General features: G+C 44.5%; 1 protein-coding gene across 1 annotated transcript; it reads left to right on the forward strand.

Moving 5' to 3' along the window:
- Window positions 1-6,194: 6,194 nt before the first annotated feature.
- On the forward strand, window positions 6,195-19,708 carry LOC118772376 (zinc finger protein 2 homolog). Its single transcript, XM_036520638.1, has 8 exons — window positions 6,195-6,500; window positions 9,272-9,474; window positions 9,914-10,009; window positions 10,365-10,457; window positions 12,262-12,385; window positions 13,490-14,273; window positions 14,405-14,418; window positions 18,439-19,708. The coding sequence occupies exons 1-8, from the start codon at window positions 6,497-6,499 to the stop codon at window positions 19,533-19,535; spliced, it is 2,415 nt and encodes an 804-aa protein (XP_036376531.1). The 5' UTR covers window positions 6,195-6,496; the 3' UTR covers window positions 19,536-19,708.
- Window positions 19,709-24,837: the final 5,129 nt, after the last annotated feature.

Here is a 24,837-nt window from a genome sequence, read left to right on the forward strand (position 1 = left end):
CTTTTTTGTTTCAAACTGTCCCGTAACGACTTATTCATTCACTGTGGATGCTTCTTTTTCAGCTTCCGTTTTCTCACTTGCGAAATGAATTTATGCTGTACATCCAGAATAATTGTTTTAAATATGCACCACATTTCTTTCAGTTTTACCATCTAGAAGAGGTACCCAGTTTATATTCCTTGTATAATCACGCATCTTAATAAAGTCAGCCTGTCTAAAGTTGAATACTCTAGCATTGGAGAATGCAGACTTAACTTGCCAAAAAACTTCAAATGTAATTGAACTATGGTCATTTGTACCAAGTGGTTTCCCTACCTCAATACTGCTGATTCTATCAGGATTATTACACAGAACCAGATCTAGGACTGTGTTCTCTCTCGTGGGTTGAGTAACAGACTGTATCAAAAAACAGTCATTTACAACATCCAAAAACTCTTCCTCACATTTAGCTTGACCTGACACAGCTTCCCAATTAATTGAAGGGTAATTGAAGTCCCCCATTACTATTGTCTCACCCTCCTGACATGCTAGTTTAATGTTATCAAAGAGCATACTGTTGACACTGTTGTCTGAGGCTGGTGGCCTATAACATACTCCAACATTCAGACCTTTTTCATTTTCCCCCAATATTTTAATCCATATGTCTTCACTAACACCAGGGGGCTCCATTCCTGGAATTTCCTGAATATTAAGATTATCCTTTACATAGAGAGCTATGCCTCCCCCTCTTCTATTGATTCCATCTTTTCTTAGCAGCTTGTATCCCTCTACGTTGTACTCATCCCCATCCCCTGCACCAAGCCACGTCTCTGTGATCCCAACAACATCATAATTACTGTTACTCATAACGGTTTCCAGATCCAAAATTTTATTTTTTTATGCTTCTAGCATTTAAACAGAGGAATTTCAGGGTACCACGTGTGCATTTCCTGTCCTTCCCCCTGCCCCCAGCTACTCAGAACCACCTCTATTACAGTGCTGTTCTGACTGATTTACAAGCATTGTTTCCTCACTACTAATAAAATATTTAGCCATGGTGTGTTCTATTCCGGCAGTTTGTCTATCCCTACCCATCTCACTGTATAAGCTCCCTGCCCCCCCAGACCCTAGTTTAAATAACTCTCTGCTACCCTAAGCATACGCTGGCCCAGTGCAGCTGTACCCCTGCGGTTCAGGTGCAACCCGTCTGGCTTGTACAGGTCACCCCTGTTCCAAAAGGAGTCCCAGTGCCCCATAAACCTGTACCCCTCTTTCCTACACCAGGTTTGTAGCCACGTGTTAAACCTCCATATAAAGGCTTGCTTCCCTTTGCTTGCACGTGGTACTGGTAGAATTCCAGAGAAGACTACCGTGGAGGTTCTGCTCCTAATCTTCCCCACTAGCTCAATAAATTTTTCTTGCAGAACTCCGAACCTACCCTTTCGTATGTCATTGGTTCCATTACGGACCATGACCACTGGATCCTCCCCCGCTCTGGCCAGGAGCTTGTCTGCGCTCTCCAGGAGGTCTCCAACCTGGGCACTAGGCAGGCAACAGATCATGCAAGACTCCTTGTCACACAAACACACTATGCTATCTACCCCTCTAATGATCCAGTCCCCCACTATCGCTAATTCTTTTTTCTTGGAGGATGAGGCCACCTGGGTGCCCTAGGACTCTTCAGTCCACCCACTCTCAGGATCATGGGCTAACTCGTCCTGCAGTGGCACGAAACGGTTGGTCACCACGATCTCTGGAGATGCCGCCCCTCTTGGAATTGTGCACCCCCTTCTATGCCTACGCCCTACTGTAACCCATCTCTCTCGCCCTATCTGGTCTGTATTTTCCCCCCTACCCAGCTTTGGTGAGCACAATATCTCCCTATACGGTATACTAATCAGTTCCTAGAACTCTTAACAATTCAGGATTACTGTGGAGTCCAGCTAGTTGGGCCTCGAGACCAAGAATCTTGTTCTCCAAGTTTTCAACAAGTCGGCAACTGTCGCAGATGAACTCATCCTGGAGGTCTCCCTCCAGAAATCCAATCATCCGGCAACTCTCGCACAGTTTTGGCCACATTTTTTCCCCCTAACTGAACACACTGTCCCTAAATAAAGATTTACTGCCAAGACCGAATTACCAGCTAAAAAGTGCTAAAAGCACCAAGGTGGCTCAGAACAGTCAAAGGCAGGAATCAAGCACAAGAAATGCCACTTAGCCTGAATACAATAAAACTACGTTTACAGTTCAGCAGATGCACTAACACAACCAGAATTAGAATCCTACTCAATCCTAAAATCTGACACTGAAGGATGGTAGAAAAAATTAAACAGGCGAACCGGCTAGCTAGCTAAACTACGCGACTAGAGAGGGTGAAAAACCACAAAAAAACTCTCGTCAGCTAGAATTAATGAACAAAACAAGACAAACAAGTGTGCACCAACACATCAAGGCGACCGTTCATGGCGCTGTCTTAGTAACCTCTTACAAACCTCTCTAAATTTTAGTTATACACCTTCATAGCAAAATGTACTTGATAAATATAGTAGTAACATCTAGCAGTAACATCAGATTGAGACCAAGTTACAAGGTAGGTCTGAGCGCTACCTTCAACTCAACATATCCAAGACTGAGCTCCTAGTGATCCCAGCCAGCCCATCGATCCAGCTCGACATCACTGTTCAGCTAGGCTCAACGACACTAACTCTGTCCAGGTCTGCAAGGAACCTGGGGGTAGTGATCGTTGACCAGCTAAAATTTACCGACCACATTGCTATGACTACCAGATCATGCAAATTTGTGCTGCATAACATCAGGAAAATCAGGCGCTACCTATCTGAGTATGCTGCACAGCTCCTTGTCCAGACTCTGGTCATCTCAAGACTGGACTACTGCAATGCTCTCTTGGCTGGCCTGCCTGCATGCACTATTAAGCCTCTGCAGTTGATACAGAATGCAGATGCACGTCTGGTTTTCAACCAATCAAAAAGAGCTCATGTTACTCCTCTCTTGGTCTCACTCCACTGGCTCCCTGTAGCTGCCCACATCATGATCAAGGCCTTGATGCTTGCATACATGGTGACCAACAAAACTGCGCTTACCTACCTGAAATCACTGCTGCAACCCTATGTTTCCTCCCGGCTACTACGCTCTGCCACTGAATGGTGCCTGGTGGTCCCGTCACATTGCAGCCTGAAATCACTGTCCACTACTTTCTCCGCCGTCGTCCCCCAATGGTGGAATAAACTTCCACACCTCATCTGTTCTGCTGAATCCCTCTCTGTCTTCAAGAAACATCTGAAGACACAACTCTTCCGTGCTCACCTGAGCACCTGAAACACTTCCCCCTAAAGGAACTTCTCATGTCTCAAACTGTCTCCTAACTAAACTATAAAATGAAAATGAAAAAAAGTAATCTAATGGTTTAACACACTCGTTAGCTTTACCTGCTAATTTATACCTTGCCTGGCCAACCTTTAAAACCTGGTCATGTAGTGTTTCTAATTTATGTTTACTTTTTTCTTGTGTTGTATTTCACCTCATTTGTAAGTCACTTTGGATAAAAGCATCTGCCAAATGAATAAATGTAAATGTAAATGCAACACAGCACAGCAGTCACACATACAGCTAACACACTGTACAGTGTAGGGGTCCTTCTGATTCATCAGCCTGCCAGTTACATATTCTGCATTTCCCACAGTATCAGTCTCGGTTCCAGAGACACTGATAATGGGCCAGTAACACTTCCCCTTCCTCCCATTCCTGCCCCTGTAGTGGTCAGGCTGTGTGCTGGAGGAACCATCACTGGTTACACACTCTGTGTCAACATACTGGACCATTGGCTCATTCCATCTCAAATCAACCAATGCCAATGCTCTTTGCTCTCAGATTTACTACAAAAAAGCAGTATAAAACTATTCCTACATCATTCACATGAACACATCTTAAGTTTAGATTCTTTATTCCAAATAGTGTTTGAAATGTTTTCATTTGAAATTTAGCTCAAATTTTGATATTTCCATAGGGCCTGAAACTGTGGTGGCAGGTAACATGGACATAGATACTTTACATATAAGAGCATATCAAACCACAAATCACTTAGAGCAACACTAGATGTGGGCTAAATAGCCATTTCTGAAAACATAAGACTTAAACAATTTAACGTCCTTAGTATGTCATTACCATATTAATATTATTTTCATCAAGATACAAAAACAATAATAGAAAAAACCTTTACCCAGTAAATATAAGATACATTCTCTTTTTTCCATGTTCTCCTGAATGCAAACACATATATCAGCCCCTTCTCTCACCCTCGCTCGCAGTGCCAGAATCAGCTGGTTCCTCTGTCTGTAACTCAGCAGCTCTGGGACTGCCTCTGTCACCAAAGTCACAAACTCCTCCAGTTTCCCATAATGCATTATGTCTCGCTGCTGCACCACTTGCCACATGGCTGCAGAGAACAGTCGTAGAGGGGGAACCAAAAGGCGCAGGGAGGAGAGAGGAAGAGAGGGATCTGCAACAGAGAGAGAACATAAGGAATCTACACACAAACAGGAGCACCTCTGACACATCTAAAGCAGCACTGACTTCAGTTACCAGCATTTGTTCCTGGTTCCACAGCCTACTGTTTACCACCCACTGCTGTTCAGTTACACATTCAATATGGCCTTCAAGGTCTTCTGTTCATACTGCAAATAATACCAACAATATGAATTAATTTTGACATTTAATTAATTCGTCCATCCTTAGCCTGATATAAAAATGGGTACCTGGCATTTGTATTTCAGGTGAGATCACATTGTTTACACATTATTTTTTGCTTCACTGTGTCAACAACTCCAGCTCCATCCCTGCTTTAAACAAAGATAAACCAGTGCCAGTGGACCATTAAAATACATTCATCAAAGCACAGTTTTACAATGTCCTCTGAAAGGTGGACAAGTTTTGAGTGCATGCTTCGTTCAGGCCAAACATTGACAGCATTTGGAGTTGTTTCAGAGACTGAACACACAGCAAAATTCCCACCTCAAATGTGTTTGCTTCAGAATGTATTAACAGTGGTTAGCAAAGAAATGGTGTCTATGCTCAGAGCTGGTAAGTGAGGCAAAAGCTGTTAAATCTCCCTCCACAGTAACATTCAGTCAAGAGTAACAGAGTCGGTCAGATAATTATTTTCAATGAAACTAAAATACACAAACCCCTTATTCCCTTCCCTGGCGAACTTCGCGTTCTCCTCCATACAACTCAGAGAATGTGTTGGTTATCAAATACACAGCTAGTTAGCGAGTACAGCAGCTTGATCACCGTGGCTGAAGGCAGGTTTACCTCTGGTTTACCTGCAGTTTACCTGGCTCCGTGACACTGACAGCAGTTTGATTTTGGGTTTCTGGTGGTCATTTTTCGTAAAATGTCTCCCATTTCCTACCAAAATAAGAGTAGTTTGAAGTTAAAGAAAGGTGCAGCTGATAGTCCATTTCGAGTCAATAACAGAAGCTTCATTATAGAAAGTGCATAAGAGACAACTTTTATAACTAAAGAAACGAGCCCTTTAGTTCACCCATTTGTGATTTTGAAGATTTTTTTCACAAACTTCATTCATTCCTGCTCTCCAGCAGCATCTTAGAAGTTTTTCAGTCAAACTCCTGACCAGAAACAACCCTGATTACCGACCTCCTCCTCTCTGCTGCTCTCTCTCTCTCTCTCTCACACACACACACACACACATACACACACACACACACACGTCTGCTGACATTTGTTATGTCCCTCTACTTGTGCTAAGCACAGCCATTGACTATCGATCACTGTTGGTCATCCTGAAAAGAGTCTCGAGCTCCACTCACACTGACTCCAGTCTCACTGCACACACACAACACACACACACACAAATACACACAGCAGGGATTGTGATGCTTTCTGTTGTCTTTTTATTGTTTTATATATTGTGTATTGTATATTTTATTTATTCTTGAACCATGTGCATAAAAGTTGTTTATTAAAGTCGTGTTCTACATTTTGTGGTTATATTTAATTACTGTGAGTTGGTGAGTTTCTCTTTTTCATGGATTGACGGATTCATGGATTTTAATTTCGGTTAATAATGTGTTAATTTGTGGGCGTGAAAATGGAAAATGAACTTTTATTTTGAATACTGTTCGCGTTCGCCAACCTTTGCGGAAGTGACATTTTTACTGTATTCTGCAAATCAGAGTTATTCACAGTCCAGTGTCCCGATGCTCTTGTACTTCAAATTCTTAACGTTGCATAACGTTTCTATGTTAAATGAAGTTAAGTTATGAACGTTTTGTCTGAATAGTCGTTGGCAACCAGTTTTACACAGGAAAGCTTACCCCGAGCAGCTAGCCGATACGCTAGCTTTAGCCCAGCATTATCAAACTCATTTCTAACCAGCTGATTTGCTGAGTTTTGAACCCCAACATTTTCTTACCGTTTTTAAATGTAACTGTTCGAGATCTGAGCGGTAGAAACACGACTTTCTTCAGCAAAGGAAGCCATGGGTTTGTATAAATTTCTCTTTACGTTGTCATTTAAGACAGCTAAAATGCACGTGAATAAAAACAATGTAATGTACCTTTGCAGCGCTGCCAGGCTACGCGAGGCCTCATTCCGTTTGGGTCCGGATGCTTTACGGACGTCAGTAACTAAATTCCTGGGGAAATCACAACTGAATTTTAAGTAGTGATCACACTAGTTCGTTACGAGCGCTGCCTTGCACCACAAATAGTTCCGATCTAGTGTAACGTAATTAGGATGACGTTTCGGCTTCGGAGGGCAAACCCCAAAACTATATCTGATGGAAACCTTATAACTAAGAACTGTAAGAAGCTGTTCGGTTTGGCTGCCGACAAAGTGGCTGCCTTCGTAGCATATAATTGTTGAAAATAGGTACAGTGTATGCATGTATGTGTATGTGTGTGTGTGTGTGCAATTTTCACCATTTTATTCTAAACCAGGGAAGGTTAGTCATTTTATATATATATATGTGTGTGTATATATATATATAGTGACTAACCTTCCCTGGTTTAGAATAAAATGGTGAAAAGTGCTGTTAAAGGAAAAGGCAGCTGAACCAAATTGTGTGAACTGTGTGAAAAACCTAAAAAGTCATGTGTGGGCGACCTCCCAGTCCAGAGCAGCGCTTGGGAACCTGACTCTGGGGATCTCCTCATGGGACAGTCTCTTCTGGCTGCCTCAGCTGCCAGATTGACAGTGGTGGAGTGGTCAGTGTAGGATTGGTTTACTTGATGATGGCACAAAGACGATAGTCCAGCTCTCAGCCTCAGGGGAGGTGAACAGTGGCATAACAGAGCGAGCCAGCACTACAGTCGCTGTGGGCCCAAGCGAGTGCTGTTCACCAGCGTCCTGACAAAAGCAAACAAAGCCTTTGTTAGCCCCCAAAAATGGTGACTGCTGGTGTCCCAATCCAACATGCGCCAAACCAATAAACACCAACATCTCTCTCCAGTTCCATAGGTTCATATCTCCTCTTGCGGTTAGCAGGCCACCTTTACAGGCTTCACTGGAAGGCGGGCTGCCTCCAGCTGCATGATGACATCAGCAGCAAGTCTCAAGTTAAAGAAACAAAATATGTGTCCATGTGTGTCATTTGACCCTAACAATATGTGTGTGCAGAGGTGGGCTGGAAATCTGGCATACTGGGCATTTTCCCAGTGGGCTGATGCACCTTGGGGCCGAATTCATTTATAATTTTTAATTGGAAAAAAAAAATTTGGCCAACGACCGGCTAATAAAGCAGGGGCAGCGGCTCATTGGTTCATTTTCTATACCTACACTGGGCTGGCCCAATCACATCTCTTACTAGGCCCCACCCCTCCCCCTCTGTCCTCTCTGTTTCACGTGTCAGATGCCGTGGCTCAGAGCCAAAAATCTGTGGGTGGATGAGGGTGTCAAAAGGGATAAAGAAAAGCGCAAGAGGGGTGCAGAGAGGTTGCAGGCCAAAAAAATTCAAAATCTATAGCGGGATGCCGCCAAATGTGCAAAAATAACAGACATGTTTGCTGCAGGGGCTACAGTAGCTACAGTACCTAACATTGTGCAGCAACAGGTGGAACTTGAAGGAGGAGAGTTGGCTGGCTATGGCTACTTCCACTTCAGAGGAGCAGGCGTGTGACAGGGAAGCCGAGGAGAGACAGAGTGAGCATGACAGGGCTGAGGGACAGAGAGCAGGAGCAGGAGGAGAGTGTAGTTGAAGCAGTAAGCATGGAGTAGCTTCAACACTTGTAGCTCTACTGTGCTAAAATGTGTGTGTGCTTATGTATTAGCTTACAGAAAAAAAGCTTTTTCATTTCCAACAACAGGCAATAATGTTGTCCTATGTTTATTTTCAGCTAGGTATGGTGGTAACTATTAGGATATATATGGTATGGATTACTGTTACTTATTATTGTTATCTGTGGGGTAGCTCTCCACCTACAGTGAGTTCAAATTGTTTGGTGCTGCTGTCCATTGAGGCACATGAACTGTAGGTCAGACTCCCCAAACAAACGAGCACACTATTGATTTGATTGCCCACTCACTGATACTTTGACTTCTAGCAGAGTTTTTTCTTTGACAATTACTTGTACTTCTACTTGAGTATGGAGATTGCGTACTCCATGGCCACCTCTGGTCACCAGGGAGTCAGTCAAGAGTGAGTGAGTACACTGGTCCACTTGTCCACGGCACTTACTACTCAGCTTTTTAGTGGCTTGGGAGACTAGTACAGTAGGTACGCATATTCAAGGGGACCGCAAGGATGGTGTACTGGTGGGTGGTGTCTGACCGATTGTGGCAGGCCGTCTGGGCCAAAAATGCCAGGGCCAATTTTATCCCAGTCCGGCCGTGTTTGTGTGTGTGCGTGTGTGTGTGTCTGTGTGATGCATTTGCATATGTGTGTAAATATAACGTAACGTCTGCTACTCCCTTGGCTTCAAGTGAAGGCCAAGGTAAAGAAATGAATACTTGTTCATACAGAAAAACTGAATTTTGAATCTCCTTTGAAAGACAGGCTGTGGGTGTCTCAAACATGTTGAGTAATTTTAGAGTTGCCCAGGTTAGGCAATTTGAAGGAAATATTAAATGTACAGCTAAGTGTTAAAAAGAAGATTTGGTTTGTTTTTTTTAATTTGCCTTTGGACAAAATTGCAGTTTGGGAGGGGGACAAACTAGCTGTGTAGCCAGGACCAAGTGCTGAAGTCAGTGCTGCTTTAGATGTGTCAGAGGTGCTCCTGTTTGTGTGTAGATTCCTTATGTTCTCTCTCTGTTGCAGATCCCTCTCTTCCTCTCTCCTCCCTGCGCCTTTTGGTTCCCCCTCTACGACTGTTCTCTGCAGCCATGTGGCAAGTGGTGCAGCAGCGAGACATAATGCATTATGGGAAATTGGAGGAGTTTGTGACTTTGGTGACAGAGGCAGTCCCAGAGCTGCTGAGTTACAGACAGAGGAACCAGCTGATTCTGGCACTGCGAGCGAGGGTGAGAGAAGGGGGCTGAAGCACTTTGTAATTTAAGGTGTGAAAAGTGTACGTTTAAATAATGGTCGAGATGAGACAGGATGATGCATTCTGGAGGGGTCAGAGGTGTTTAGTGTAACAGCAGTGCTGCGAATTCACAACTGAGCTACTTGGGAGCTCCCAGAGAGATTTATCTTTGCCATTTCCAAGTAGCTGTGTTCAGCTTTTTCCAAAAACTGTGCCCTTCATCTGAAATTGTTGGGTTGCTGAGTCACCTGACTGGTAATATTACACAGCATCAGCCAGGCAGCCGAGGGAGCTGTGATGTGTGTGGAAGCTGTAACCGCTACTGTGGGAAATGCAGAATATGGGGAGATGTAACTGGCAGGCTGATGAATCAGAAGGGCCCCTACACTGTACAGTGTGTTAGCTGTGTGTGTGACCACTGTGCTGTGTTGCAGAGCTCTGATGTGAAGGTGGAGGTGTCAGAAGCTGATTTTGTGGAGCTGGTCCAAACCCTGCTGAAAGACCCAGCTGAGAGAGAGCACTTCCTCCAGGTCTGACACTCAAGTCGATGTAAAGTGGGGCAGGTTTCACTGCAGAGTTCTGGTAGTAAACATTATCTCGTTATTAACCCTTTCGCGCAAATGGTCAAACCGGTGTGATTAGAACACTAGATCGGAAAAATTCTAGCTAACGTTAGCTTTGAGAAAACAGTGATTTAATGTTATAAAGTACAGCAAATGCAGTGGTGAAAACTATGAGATTAATAACAATAATGAAAACATAACGAGGCATGTAACGTAACATGCGTGCTACATAGCATAAAATAGGTCACATACAAAAGGGTTAAAGTGCCATTTTATCTCTCTCTCTTTCTTTCTCTTTTTCTCTCTCTCTCTCTCCTTGCAGCTGGGTCCCAGTTATGACTCAGCTCTGCAGATGCTGGTGTGGGAGTTCCTCTTCAGACTGGAGAAGCTGCTGCCAGTACCAGACCTCAAACAGGTAAGGAGAAAAATCCCACTGCGGGGTCTTACATGAACCTACTGGACATGCTACTTCATCCAATTTCTAATCAAGCTGCTTAGTGCCAAAGAAATTAATTTATACTCCAGTCTGTCACCACACACATTCAAATATGACTCCTGAGTCTTCTTACTACTACTAGTGCTGGAATCGTCAACAGAAACCAGGTCTTATGTGTGTGGAGACCAAAGTGTTGAAAAAAAATTTAATAACTGTGAAGTTGTGCAAAGTACGATTTTGTCCCTTTTGTCCTTATATGTTACATGTTTCCTCATTTCGATACAATTTGCTATTCTCATTGCATGTGATGGATTTTATATTGGTCAAGGTGACATTTTCAATGTTTACTTCGTGAGAAATCAAGTCACAAATGAAACCATGGAAAGGTGGCTTTTGGAGGATCTCACATTTGCAAAGTAGTGGCTGTTATTGAAATAGCTAACATTTCAACAATATCAACAACTTAGATTCAGAATTAAAGACAAAACCAGTTTAACCAACAACACACTACAACCCTCTCAATTAGTTGATGAACTCATGAAAATCAATAACTCTAAAAAATTAACCTCCAAACTATATATACTGATCTCCAACTCAAATAATATAATAACAATACCAACAACCAAGTGGGAAGCTGACCTAACCCTCTCTCCCAACCCTGATTTCTGGGAACAAATCTGTAAGAATACCTTCTCCATGACCACTAACACAAACCTGCAGCTCATACAATATAAAGTCATTCACAGAAGTCACATCACTCAAAGTAAAAAGTTTAAAATGGGACTAGCCAACACAGATATCTGTTCACAATGCACTTCAGGTAGCACAGACAACTATCTTCACGCCATCTGGCTCTGTCAACCAGTTCAGTCTTTCGGATCACGGTTACTGAGACACTCTCCACCATCCTGAGCTACAGAATCTCACCATGCTCAACACTCTGTCTCCTTGGTGATATCTCCAAAGTTCACATCCCATCAAAACTCAGGAATCCATTGCTCATTTCTCTAACTGTCGCTAAGAAAGTAGTCCTCCCAAACTGGAAATCAAGGAAATCCTGTCACATCACTCACTGGACTAATCTAATTTCAGAATACATTTCAATGGAAAAAAGTAATGCTCACAAAAAGAACCAAATATCAGCCTTTGAAGACATTTGGTACCCATTTCTAACTTTTCTAAATTCAATCCAAACATAACTACAAGCTGTGTATATTACCAGACACATACCCCCCTGCTCCCCTTTTTCTGGTGCCCCCCTCCCCCCACCCCACCTCACCCCCTGACCCCTAACATTCCTACTCTCGGTTCACCCCCCCCCCTTTTCTTTCTTTAATTTATTTACTTATTTTGCCTATCAGTTACCACAATTACACATACACATAGACACATGTCACTTACACTCTTGCAGAATATATCTGACAACCTCCTTCAACATCCCTAAACCATGACCACCCAATGTGAATCATAGCTTACTTTATTCAATCTTTAATAACTTGCCTCTTCATGTTCGTCAACTGTCTTGTCTAGTCCTGTCTTCCCAGTCCTTTGCTATTGTCCCGTCCTACTCGTCCCGTCTTACTTGTCACTTTGTTTTTTCTTGCGTTTTCTTTATTTCACATTCTGTATGTTGCGCTATACACAATCCCCCCCTTTTATGGATATCCATATTATTACGAATGTATTGCCTTATTAAAAATAAAGTTGTCCTCCGAAGAGGGGGGGGGTGGTGGTGGGTCTTTAAAAAAAAAAAAGAAATAGCTAACATTTATTTCACCTTCAGATTCTGTCATGGCTCAGTGCTGCCCCCTCTGTCCTGGAGGAGTGTGTGCAGTCTGTCTCTGACCCACAGCAGCTTAAGGTCCTACTCCAGCACCACAGATGTCTTAGACACCTGGACAGGAATGGTAAGACTCTGTTAGAGGATAAAAATAAACAATCACAAGGCAAACAGTTTCATGTGCTACAAGGGGAAACGTCTCCATTTCATTGCAAAAAAGGGTCATGTTAATTGTTGAAGGCCTTAAAAGAAATAGTCTTGGCCTTTACAGTAAAGATACTGTAAAATGCAAAAATGAATATCTTTCTTATTTTACCTGTTGTATTACCAATCACACACACTTTTTTTGGCAAAGTTAGCCCCTTTCATTCCTTCTCCATAGGTGCCATACCACTGTATATTGGTAATTTGAGCTAAATCTGAAACTCTGAATCAAAATTTGATGACCTAATGCAGTATTGGTTAGAAATGAACAGAGGGATACCTGATATCTAACTTTTTTCAGAACTTTGGTGTGATGCATTCGATTTTATGTTTGCATTTCAATTTAATTTATCCAAAGAAACAGTGACATCAGTACAACTCACAAATTATTATAGTGTTTTAAGTTCAAACAAATATGGAATTAAAGAATGTCGGAATTAAAGAATGTCGGCATACCCATTTTCTTTATTTAGTAAATATTTGATTTTGAATGGTAACTTTATTCCTGAAGTCACTGCCCCATGGGCAAATATTTCAACTGAAAGTATTTTAAGGTTTTTTGGTAAGAATCTGTATGTTTCTTTGAAATAGGTTTAGTTACTATGATATTCATGTTGCAGATTGGTAACTAAAATGAATAGATTATCTACCCAGATCTCTATTACTTATCTTAGATTTACTCCTTAGAGGGTGTAAAATCACGGGAAATTCCAGTCAGGTCAGTAGTTAGCAAGCTGCTTATCTCCTTAATGCACGGAAAAAGGAGGAAGGTTTCTACTCTATCTATGAGGTGGCACCAAAAAACATAAAGAGTGAATCTGGCTGTCCTTTCTGTAGACCCAGTGTAACCGAAACCAAGAAAGAATTGCACACAGAGACACAGCTAAACCCCTGCTCCAGCTGGTGGTATGCGAATAGAGGCAAGAGGAACCGCAACAGAGCCAATCTCTCTAATCACGAATGCACATCAATTTGTGTGAGAGCTCATGTCAGGCAGACGAGTGCTCATTCCCTCTCTTTCCCCCAGCAGCTCTGCCTTCCATGGATCCATATAACCTTTCCTCTCTGCCCCCCCCTCATTTTATAAAAATGGTGGATTCTGTGGAGCAGATTCAGTCTAAAAGCCAATCAGACTCCTTGCTTGACTCAAAGAACTTTTTAAATCCTGGTTCATTGGGTGAAGAACTGAAGACAGAGTCTGTGATGGACATCAGAGATTACACAGGGGTGGAGCTGAGATCAGGTCTGAACAGAAGTGAAGACATAGAGGAGAGGATGGAGAGGAAGACTGGATATGGGATGAGCAGGGAGGAGATAGACATACTATCCAACATAAAGGAGGAGGAAGAGGAAGGTGGGGACAGGCAGAGTGAAGAGATGGAGAAGGAGGATGATGTGAGAGATGAAGATGACAAAGTACTCTGGAGGGAGGGGCAAAAAGAGAGGGATGAATTGAGAGATGAAACTGATCAAACCACCCAAACTGACAAAGAGCTAAAGAGTGAGGGGAAGCCAGACTGCGGGCAGGAGGAGGGGGAGGGCCTGTCACTGCAGGTCACTTCCTGTTTGCTCAAACAGCCTAGAGTGCTGATTCGCCGACTTGACATCACAGAGATGTCAGTTCCTGTATCATCTCCCCCTCATATCATGGCCAATAATGGGGACCAGGGAGCGAGATCTCCATGGAGAGGAGACAAGCTGTCGCCAGTGACGGAAGACAGGTCACTCGGCCAGCAGGGACAGGTCATGGTGCAGAGGAAGAAGATGATTTACAGTTTGAAGAAACAACCTCCAGAGTCATCAGAGACAGAGTAAGAGTAAATGGGGAGATGAAGCAAACTGTTTTCATTACTGTTAGTCTTGTAATAAATCATATGGCTATATTTGTCTTGGGCAGGATCTGTGCTGAACCCCCTATTGGATGTTATGTCACCTCTACCAGGAAAGGAAATACAGGTGAAGAGATTTCCAGCTATTTTCCCTATGAGAGCAGTGATGTATCGTAGTGTTCAGTCAGTCATCTAATGTGCATATTCTGAGTATCTGTGCCACAAAGCAGAAGTTCTCACTGGTAAAAAGGCAGCCGCTGGACTGTTACCCTGCACTGACACAGGCAGCGACTTTATTGTTGTATGTCGCCAAGTCACTGAGTCGCTGTCACTTGCTGCAGCCAGCTTGTGGGTGTTGCTAACGTAGCTTGTGGGTGTTGCTAACGTAGTTTTGAGGAAGTGGGATACAAATGTATTGACAGGAGATGCATTAATTTTCTAAAAGAAATGTATATACTAATAAATACTTGAAATATATATTATATTTCATATTTATTTACATTTACATTTACTCATTCAGCAGACACGAAGTGCTAAGGGAGCTGTAAGGGATAAAGCAAGACAATACAGACAGAAAGGTGAACCGATAAGTGCTATAAGATAAAGTGCAACAGAATAAGGTGAGGGTTAGAAATGTTGGTATGTTAGGCGAGAAGGTGAGTTCGGAAGAGGTGAGTCTTCGAGAGATTCATGAAGATAGAGAGGGACGCCCCTGCTCTTATAGCCTATTATTTATATGTTGTATTTTCATCATCCTTGCTATATCATGGAGTTGTATATTCATATTTTCTTAAAGGCAGGCCTGTTAATATATCGCCCAATATATGTGTGAACCCACAAATCAGGTGCATGCCGAAAAATATGTTTTGGAATTTATTTTCCTATAAAGAGTATGATCTTGCTTCAAACGCTACTGTTTCACCATGGACCGCAAAGTAGCTAGCATTTGCAATCGCCACTATGGGAACTAAAATGCTAATATAGGAACTAAAGTTTAAGAAAACGTTTCACAGTGAAAGAATATAACAATATAAGAGGAACACATCTGCCCTGATTGGCTGTCGCTCGACTCTGTTGCTGCTCATTTGCATAAAGTTGAATTTTGCTTAACTTTTTTTAGTCGCCAAGTTGTAGTGATCGCTTCGCCAGGCGACATGACGTGCCATGTCACTCAGTGTCGCCTAGCGACCATTGGAAATGAATGACTTCCGCTGCTTTGTCACTCATCGCTGCCGGTGTGAGTGCAGGGTTATAGCCAGGAGAAACGATTCTGTGAAGGCTCATTTACAGCATGATCAGCAACACAAAGAACTCTGTGCACACAAATCTTCCTCTTTTACGTGTGTATTAAGAGTTATCCTGGATTGGGTAAATTGTCATAAAAATGATTATAACAGTCCAGCCCATGCTGTTCCAGGCGCGGTTCTGGTTTTTTGCAACTCATTATACCATTTTGCTTATTTGCTGTAAGAGAATCCAGATGCTCCTGGACTTACGATGGGGTTATGTCCCGATAAACCCATCGTAAGTTGAAAATATTGTAAGTCGAAAATGCATTTAATACATCTAACCTACCGAACATCATAGCTTAGCCTTGCCTACCTTAAACATGCTCAGAACACTTACATTAGCCTACAGTTGGGCAAAATCATCTAACACAAAGCCTATTTTATAATAAAGTCATGTAATTTATTGAATACTGCACTGAAAGTGAACACAAAACATAATATCCAGAAAACGCTGGCAACACAGTACACTGTAGAGTATCAGTTGTTCACCCTTGTGATCGCGTGGTTGACTGGGAGCTGCGGCTCGCTGCCGCTGACCAGCATCGCGAGAGACTATCGTACCACATATTGCTAGTCTGGGAAAAGATCAAAATTCAAAATTGAAAGTACGGTTTCTACTGAATGCTTATCGCTTTCGCACCATCATAAAGTTGAAAATTCGTAAGTCTAACCATCATAAGTCGGGGACCGTCTGTAGTAAGAGAGTGGGTATCATAAGTCAGGGACCATCTGTAGTAAGAGAGTGGGTATCATAAGTCGGGACCGTCTGTAGTAAGAGAGTGGGTATCATAGGTCGGGACCGTCTGTAGTAAGAGAGTGGGTATCATAAGTTGGGGACCGTCTGTAGTAAGAGAGTGGGTATCATAAGTCGGGGGTCTGTTATCTGAGGGATTCTCAGGCTTGCCTTCCTTCAGCAGCCGGAATCACCATCTGTGCCGGAAGCTGGAGGAGTTAGGGGTCTGAACCCTGTCTGTGCCAACACAGGCCTTCCCGCCATGGGCACTGTATACAGGTGAAAGGGCTAACCTGCCGTGGGCACTGTATACAGGTGAAAGGGCTAAGCCGCCATGGGCCCTGTATACAGGTGAAAAGGCTAACCCACCATGGGCACTGTGTACAGGTGAAAAGGCTAACACGCCATGGGCCCTGTATACAGGTGAAAGGCTAACACGCCATGGGCACTGTATACAGATGAAAGTTCTAACCTGCCGTGGGCGCTGTATACAGGTGAAAGGGCTAACCCGCCATGGGCACTGTATACAGGTGAAAGTTCTAACCTGCCGTGGGCACTGTGTACAGGTGAAAGGGCTAACCCGCCATGGGCACTGTGTACAGGTGAAAGGGCTAACCTGCCGTGGGCACTGTGTACAGGTGAAAGGGCTAACCCGCCATGGGCACTGTGTACAGGTGAAAGGGCTAACCCGCCATGGGCACTGTGTACAGGTGAAAGGGCTAACAATGTTAGTGAGACAGAAGCTGTGTATGGTGATGATTCCTGGACTGAGGTGGCTGCACTGCTTTGATGCTGCAGTATGAGCCCCTCTGAGGACGGATGCTGTTCAGTGCTGCTGGAGCAGGGTGCAGAGTCAGCAGGCCTGGCAGAACGGCCTGGGCTCAGTGTGTCTTACAGAGAGACCTGCAGCCTGGGCCCAGAACAGCCTGTGGCTCAGTGTGTGTTACAGAGAGACCTGCAGCCTGGGCTCAGTGTGTGTTACAGAGAGACCTGTAGCCTGTGGCTCAGTGTGTCTTACAGAGAGATCTGCAGCCTGGGCCCAGAACAGCCTGTGGCTCAGTGTGTGTTACAGAGAGACCTGCAGCCTGGGCTCAGTGTGTGTTACAGAGAGACCTGTAGCCTGTGGCTCAGTGTGTGTTACAGAGAGACCTGCAGCCTGGGCTCAGTGTGTCTTACAGAGAGACCTGCAGCCTGTGGCTCAGTGTGTCTTACAGAGAGATCTGCAGCCTGGGCCCAGAACAGCCTGTGGCTCAGTGTGTGTTACAGAGAGACCTGCAGCCTGGGCTCAGTGTGTGTTACAGAGAGACCTGCAGCCTGGGCTCAGTGTGTGTTACAGAGAGACCTGCAGCCTGGGCTCAGTGTGTCTTACAGAGAGACCTGTAGCCTGTGGCTCAGTGTGTGTTACAGAGAGACCTGCAGCCTGTGGCTCAGTGTGTCTTACAGAGAGATCTGCAGCCTGGGCCCAGAACAGCCTGTGGCTCAGTGTGTGTTACAGAGAGACCTGCAGCCTGGGCTCAGTGTGTGTTACAGAGAGACCTGCAGCCTGTGGCTCAGTGTGTGTTACAGAGAGACCTGCAGCCTGGGCTCAGTGTGTGTTACAGAGAGACCTGCAGCCTGGGCTCAGTGTGTGTTACAGAGAGACCTGCAGCCTGGGCTCAGTGTGTGTTACAGAGAGACCTGCAGCCTGGGCTCAGTGTGTCTTACAGAGTGACCTGCAGCCTGTGGCTGGTCAGTGAGGGGAGGACCTCCGGCGAGTGGGTATGGTACAGTGGGCGTGGCACAGCGGGCGTGGCACAGTGGGCCTCCAGTCCTTCATTGGACCCGATTCCAGGCATCCTGTGAAGATGCTACACAACAATGGCCGGTGCTCTGGGGGGGGCTGAGGAGGACTGAGATAATTGGCTAGACTGAGATAATTGACAGCTGGCCTGTAGAACATGAAGATGAGGAGGAATATCACAAGTTTAAGTGTATTTTAGGGATGAATAGAACAGATATGCAGGTTATTTTTGCATATATTATGGATGATGCTACACACTGCATATTTAGCTTGTTTGTTTTCTCAATTATGGTTATTGGTAGTATCTTGCGACATCTGTATATGTCCTCTCTTCTCTGTCTTCAGGGCAGACAGCTGAGGTGGCATCTCAGGTCTTTGCCTGCTCCCAGTGCCCATTCACTCACATGGAAGAAGTGAACCTTCACCAGCACATTGACAAAGTTCACCCAGTGGAGTACAGCAGGATTCTGGGATCTAGAGGAAATGGAGCAGAGAACCCACTGCCTCCCAGCAGCACCCCTCAGCACCCCACACCCCCTAAGACACTCCCCACCCTGACACAGTCCCACACAGGCACCCCAGGGGCCCACACATGTCCCCAGTGTGGGAAGAGTTTCAGGTGTGCATCAGCCCTGACAACACACCAGCGAACCCATACAGGAGAGCGGCCATTCCACTGCTCACAATGTGGGAAGAATTTCAGATCTCTGTCAGCCTTGACTCGACACCATCGAACCCACACAGGGGAGCGTCCATACCACTGCTTTCAGTGTGGGAAGAGTTTTAATCAGTCAACAACTCTTATACAACACCAGCTAACTCATACAGGAGAGCACCCATACCACTGCTCCCAATGTGAGAAGAGTTTTAGATCAGCATCACATTTGAGTAAACACCGACGAATTCACACAGGGGAGCGTCCGTACCACTGCTCACAGTGTGGGAAGAGCTTCAGTCAGTCAACTACTCTGACACAACACAAGCAAACTCATACAGGAGAGCACCCATACCACTGCTCCCAATGTGGGAAGAGCTTTCGTCGGCATGGTACTTTGACAGAACATCAGCGAACTCACACAGGGGAGCGCCCATTCCACTGCTCCCAGTGTGGGAAGAGCTTTAGATCTGCATCACATTTGAATAAACACTGGCGAATTCACACAGGGGAGCGTCCATACCAATGCTCCCAGTGTGGAAAGAGCTTCAGTCAGTCAACTACTCTGACACAACACCAGCGAACTCATACAGGGGAACGTCCTTATCACTGCTCCCAGTGTGGGAAGAGCTTTAGTCAGTCAACTACTCTAATACAGCACCAGCGAACTCATACAGGAGAGCGGCCATACCACTGCTCTCAGTGTGGGAAGAGCTTCATTCGACTGATTGCTTTGACAGAACACCAGCAAACTCATACAGTAGCCATTTCTCCGCTCACAGTGTAGGGAGAACATCATTTACATCAGTATGTCCACACAAGACAGAATCCAATCTAATCTAATCAAAGACAGATGATGATTCAGCAGTGATTTTCCACAGTGCAAATTTTAATTGAGTGAAAGCAATTTTTACACACTGCAGAGCCAATTCCAGAAATTTTTAACATTCATTCATGAGAAACTAGGGGTATGAAAACTGTATAAAATGTCAGCTGAATTACATTCATTTACATAATATTTTCATGAAGTGTAGTGACGTCATTGTGATTGTGATAGAAAGGTAAGCTTGCCCTAACACAGCAGAGTGGAGGAACAGCTTTAAACTGCACACTGTAAATCGTCACTCAGACTCCTGCCCACATTCGGCTCTCTTCCACAGCCTCAGCCACTGTCCTGCACTCTGCTTCCCCAGTCTGTCCGACAACAGAGAGCAGCTGCATATTTCAGCATGATTGTGATTGTATGTATATAGTGGCAAGTCATCATGGAGAGAAGTGTGTCTATAGATGTGCAGTCGTCTGTTGTCATACTGCTTGGTTATTAATCAAAACCATCTGTGATCCCTGATTGGCTTAGCTGGGGTACAAAGAGACATTTCTGTATCTTATCTGTATTTTAGCTGGGATGGGGGGGGGTCGGGGTTGGTCAGCCAGGGTTCCCCCTGTCTCACCTCTCATCTCTGTGATTCATCTGGCTGCTCTGAGCTGCTCAGATGATGTGAGTGGAGTGGAGCGCTGGCCTCTCCCCTGGGTTCTGTAGTGTGAAAACTAGCCGCTGTTGCCCCTTTTCCACCAATGCGAACTAGGTGCTAGTTCTGGGCTGGTGCTGTTACATGTGTAACATTGATGTGAGAAATTAGGAACTCGCTAAACAGCTAAGAAATACGTAGCTGGCTGGCAACAAGGCAAAACATTTGCGAAATAAAACTTACTAAATAAAACAGACAAGACGCGACACTAGCTCTGATTTTTTTTAAATGGCGGTCACAAAGTTTTAATTGGTCATGATAATCCCGCCCCCAGCCCCTGACGTAAGCGGTTCTTGGTTCTAGCCCAGCAAAGTGTTGGTGCCACTCTCGAACCAGTTTTCCGGGCGGAGAGCCAGTTCTTTGGCTGTTGAAATGCAAAGAACTGGTTCGAGATTAGGCACTGGCTCCGAACCGGCCCTGGAACTGCCTTTGTGGAAAAGGGGGATGTGTGTTGCAGGATGGAGCTCCAGCAGGAATGCAGAGTCTATCGTGGTGGGATGAACCTAATGTCCAAAACAGAGTTGCTGTAAGGGGCATATGCATATAATATTTACATCTTTTCATCTTGTATGTTACCTTATTGTATTGGTATTATTGTATTTATTGAGTTTTTCCACTGTAACACTTCTGTATTATATAGCACTATGTGATGGATTGGCACCACCATGTTCAGACATGGTCTATCAGTCTGTGTATGAACTGTTCTTCATGTGGCTATGTGTACTTTTATATCTTTGCCTTATAATTTGCTCTGGATGAGAGTGTCTCCCAAATGACTGAGTATACATATATTTCTATAGGCAACTCCTTTTGCAAACCCAAAGTTTGTATTAAATAATACTTTTTACATTTACATATTGGAAGCTCACATTTCTGTATTAATTTTAAATATTGACAAATAAGTTTTGCATTTAGAAATAGCCTTACTACACTCATTGATGGTATTGAATTTGCTCCATAGATCAGTGAATAGGTACACAGCTTCAGGCCTGTAATACCAGTGAGGTGAATGGAAGGAGGATCCTGCTGTTTAGGTTTAGGGTTAGTAACTGCCTTTCACCAGCTACAGTACATCATTGCTGCTAGTGTGTGATAGTCCATCTGACATCAAAAATATTAACTCACAACAGTCACCACTATGCAAGAAAGCTAGCTAGCTATTTCACATAAGCCAAACCCTGTTTTAGATTAGGTTAGATTCAACTTTATTGTCATTGTGCAGCGTACAGGTAGAGAGCCAATGAAATACAGTTAGCATCTAACCAGAAGTGCGAAAAGCATATATAAATAGCAAGCATAAATATATAGTAAATGGTCCATAAAACTGATATGTACAAAGTACAAGATATGAGGTATAGGAATGTACAAGGGGAGAAGGTGCAGTGATGTGCAAAAAAACAAATGTAAGTTCCATGTGCAAGGGGCAGTTAGGGGGGTGGGGTTAGTGTCCCAGAACAGAGTTCAGCAGGCCAACAGCTGAGGGAAAGAAGCTGTTCCTGAGTCTGCTGGTGCGGCAGTGGAGGCTCCTGTAGCGCTTCCCAGATGGAAGGGGGGTCAACAGTCCGTGGTTGGGGTGAGAGGTATCTTTGATGATGCCTCTCACTCTCTGCAGACAATGCTTGCGCTGGATGTCCTCGATGGTTGGCAGCTGGACACCGGTGATGTGCTGGGCAGTTTTCACCACCCTCTGGAGGGCTTTCCGGTTGGAGACTGTGCAGGTGCTATACCACACTGAGATGCAGTTTGTCAGAATGCTCTCGATGGTACTGTGGTAGAAGTTCACCTGGATCTGGGGGTAGAGGTGAGTCTTCCACAGTCTCCTCAGGAAGTAGAGGCGCTGTTGTGCCTTCTTGACCAGGTTGGCAGTGTTGAGTACCTGGGAAAGGTCCTTGGAGATGTGGACAACCAGGAACTTGAAGCTGGAAACACACTCCACCACGGCCCATTGATGTGAATGGGGGGATGTGCGTGGCTTTCCTTAGTCTGTTGGTAGTATACGATGAGCTCCTTGGTCTTCTGGATGTTGAGAGCTAGACTGTTGTTGGCGCACCACCTCGCCAGGTGCTAACCTCCTCCCTGTAGGCAGTCTCATCGTTGTTGCTAATCAGGCCTACTGCCATGGTGTCGTCTGCAAACTTGATAATCAAGTTAGAGCCATACACAGATACGCAGTCATGGGTGAAGAGAGAGTAGAGGAGAGGGCTCAGCATGCAGCCCTGTGGTACACCAGTGCTCAATGTGAGGGTGGAGGAGGTGTGGGTGTCAAACCTAACAGACTGTGGTCTGTTAGTGAGGGTCAAATTGCAGAGTGATGTGCTGATGCCAAGGTTGGTGAGCTTAGAGATCAGCTTGGTAGGAATGACAGTATTGAATGCTGAACTGAAGTCAATGAATAGCATCCTAACATAGGAGTTGCTATTGTTCCAGATGGGTCAGGGCAAAGCGGAGAGCCATACTGATGGCGTCCTCTGTTGACCTGTTGGGGCGGTAGATGAACTGATGTGGATCAAGAGTGAAGGGCAGGCAGGATTTTAGGTGTGAAAGGACCAGCCTCTCAAAACATTTGGCAATGGTGGGGTGAGGGCGACCGGACAGAAGTGATTGAGGGCCGTTGCAGCAGCATGCTTTGGCACTGGCACAATGGTGGCAGTTTTCAAGCGGGTGGGAGCGACTGCTTGGGCCAAGGACAGGTTGAAAACGTCTGTGAAGACCCCAGCCAGCTGCTCAGCACAGGCCCTGAGCACCCTGCCTGGGATGCCATCAGGGCCAGCAGCCTTGCAGGCATTCACTCTGCTCAGGGTGGTGCAGACGTCGCTGATGGAGAGTGTGAGCGGCAGGTCATCAGGTGGAACCTGACTTCTGGTGGGTGGTTCTGAGTTCCCACGGTCAAAACGAGCATAAAAGTTATTGAGCTTGTCTGGGAGGGTGGGAACACCTGTTGAAGGGGAGGTGATGGTTGGTTTGTAGTCCGTGAGGGCCTGAATGCCCTGTCAGATGCGACGCGGATCAGAGTTGTTAAAATTTTCTTCAATCCTTAGTTTGTATTTGTATTTGGCATCCTTGATTCCCCTGCTCAGCTTGGCCCTGGATGAGTAGTAGGCTTCCCAGTCTCCAGACCTAACATCAGCATCGCGCGCTCTGAGTAGGAGTCACACCTCTCTGTTCATCCATGGTTTCTGATTGGGGAATATTGTGATTGGTTTTGGGTGGTGACTGAGTTGACACAATTGTTAATGTAGTCCAGGATGGAGTTTGTGTAGGTTTCAGTGTCAGTGTGTGAGTCCATGGTAGCCTGAGAGGCAAACGCTTTCCAGTCTGTGTGCTGGAACTTTTGCTGGAGTGAGGAGTCTGCCCCCTCCTGCCACACTTTGAGTCTTCACTGTGGGTTTCACACTTTTGATGATGGGGGTGTACTTGGGAAGCAGAAACAGAGATAGGTGATCAGATTGTCCAAGGTGGAGGAGGGGAATGGCTTTGTAAGCTTCTGTAACGTTGGTGTAAACACGATCCAGAGTATTGTCTCCTCTGGTGGGACAAGAGACATTTTGATTTAATTTCTGGAGTACAGTCTTCAAGTTAGCGTTGTTAAAGTCGCCAGCTATAATAAAGGCTCCATCTGGATGTTTTGTTTGGAGCTCGCTAATCACTGCACGGAGATCTTCCATGGCTAGATTAGCATTAGCGTCAGGGGGTATATAAACAGCAGCAAGTATGGTGGGCTTGCACTTAATAAGAAGAATTTAAATGAATGAATGAATTTAAAAGAAAATAATAACATTTTATGAAGCACTCAATGTAGCCACTAACTCACATCACATGCCCATTGGCCTATGAAACTCTATAGATGCAAGGGACGTAGAACTGCTTTTTAAGAAGGCAAAATTGTGTTTTAACATGATATGCATATATACTAGCAGTAATTGCTAACAAGACATACGTGAACAGCAAGAACTTAAAATGGATTTTATTTCATTTGCTCTGTCTGTTCAGTTGAAGTGTAGTAGCATTAGCTGCAATAATTCTCCTTCTGATGACAGTTGCAAATAAACATTATTGAAAATGACTGTAGACGGTGTTGTGTGGTGGAACTCTTCATTGAATAATTGTTGAGTTTTCTATGAAAGTGTCTGGTATGAGTTTGTCTGTATGTATCCAGCTGTAATGTCATCTGCAGGCAGTAGCCATTTTGTGCCCAGACCCTTTTTGAAGGTGCAAAGAGTACCCTCATTTTATGAGATATGGGTAATGTGCATAAATGCTCACACAGACGCTGCGTGGTTTTGAGTCACAACTGGAAATCACCCACTTTGACAAATAAAATTTAATAACCATACATAATTGTGAAGCACATCCTCATTGGACAGTATAGCTACATGAGCCCAGAGCAACAGGTTTGACAGTCAGCCAGTTCTGGAAAGAGGGAGCTGGGCTGGCCATTTTAAGGGACAGCACTGCTTTCTGTATGCTGTTATGTGGAAAACACCCAGAAAATATTTTTGAAAACAAAAATATGAGCAAAAAATTAAAATTATGTATATGGCATTTGGGTTTCCAAAACCT

This window comes from Megalops cyprinoides, chromosome 2 (genome assembly GCF_013368585.1).
Source record: "Megalops cyprinoides isolate fMegCyp1 chromosome 2, fMegCyp1.pri, whole genome shotgun sequence".
NCBI lineage: Eukaryota > Metazoa > Chordata > Actinopteri > Elopiformes > Megalopidae > Megalops > Megalops cyprinoides.

Bases quoted from the DNA above. Each gene is read 5' to 3' on its own strand.
- LOC118772376 (XM_036520638.1), top strand. The intron at 9,475-9,913 runs GTGAGAGAAGGG...GCTGTGTTGCAG, and splicing joins TTCTGGCACTGCGAGCGAGG to AGCTCTGATGTGAAGGTGGA. The intron at 10,458-12,261 runs GTAAGGAGAAAA...TTTCACCTTCAG, and splicing joins CAGTACCAGACCTCAAACAG to ATTCTGTCATGGCTCAGTGC.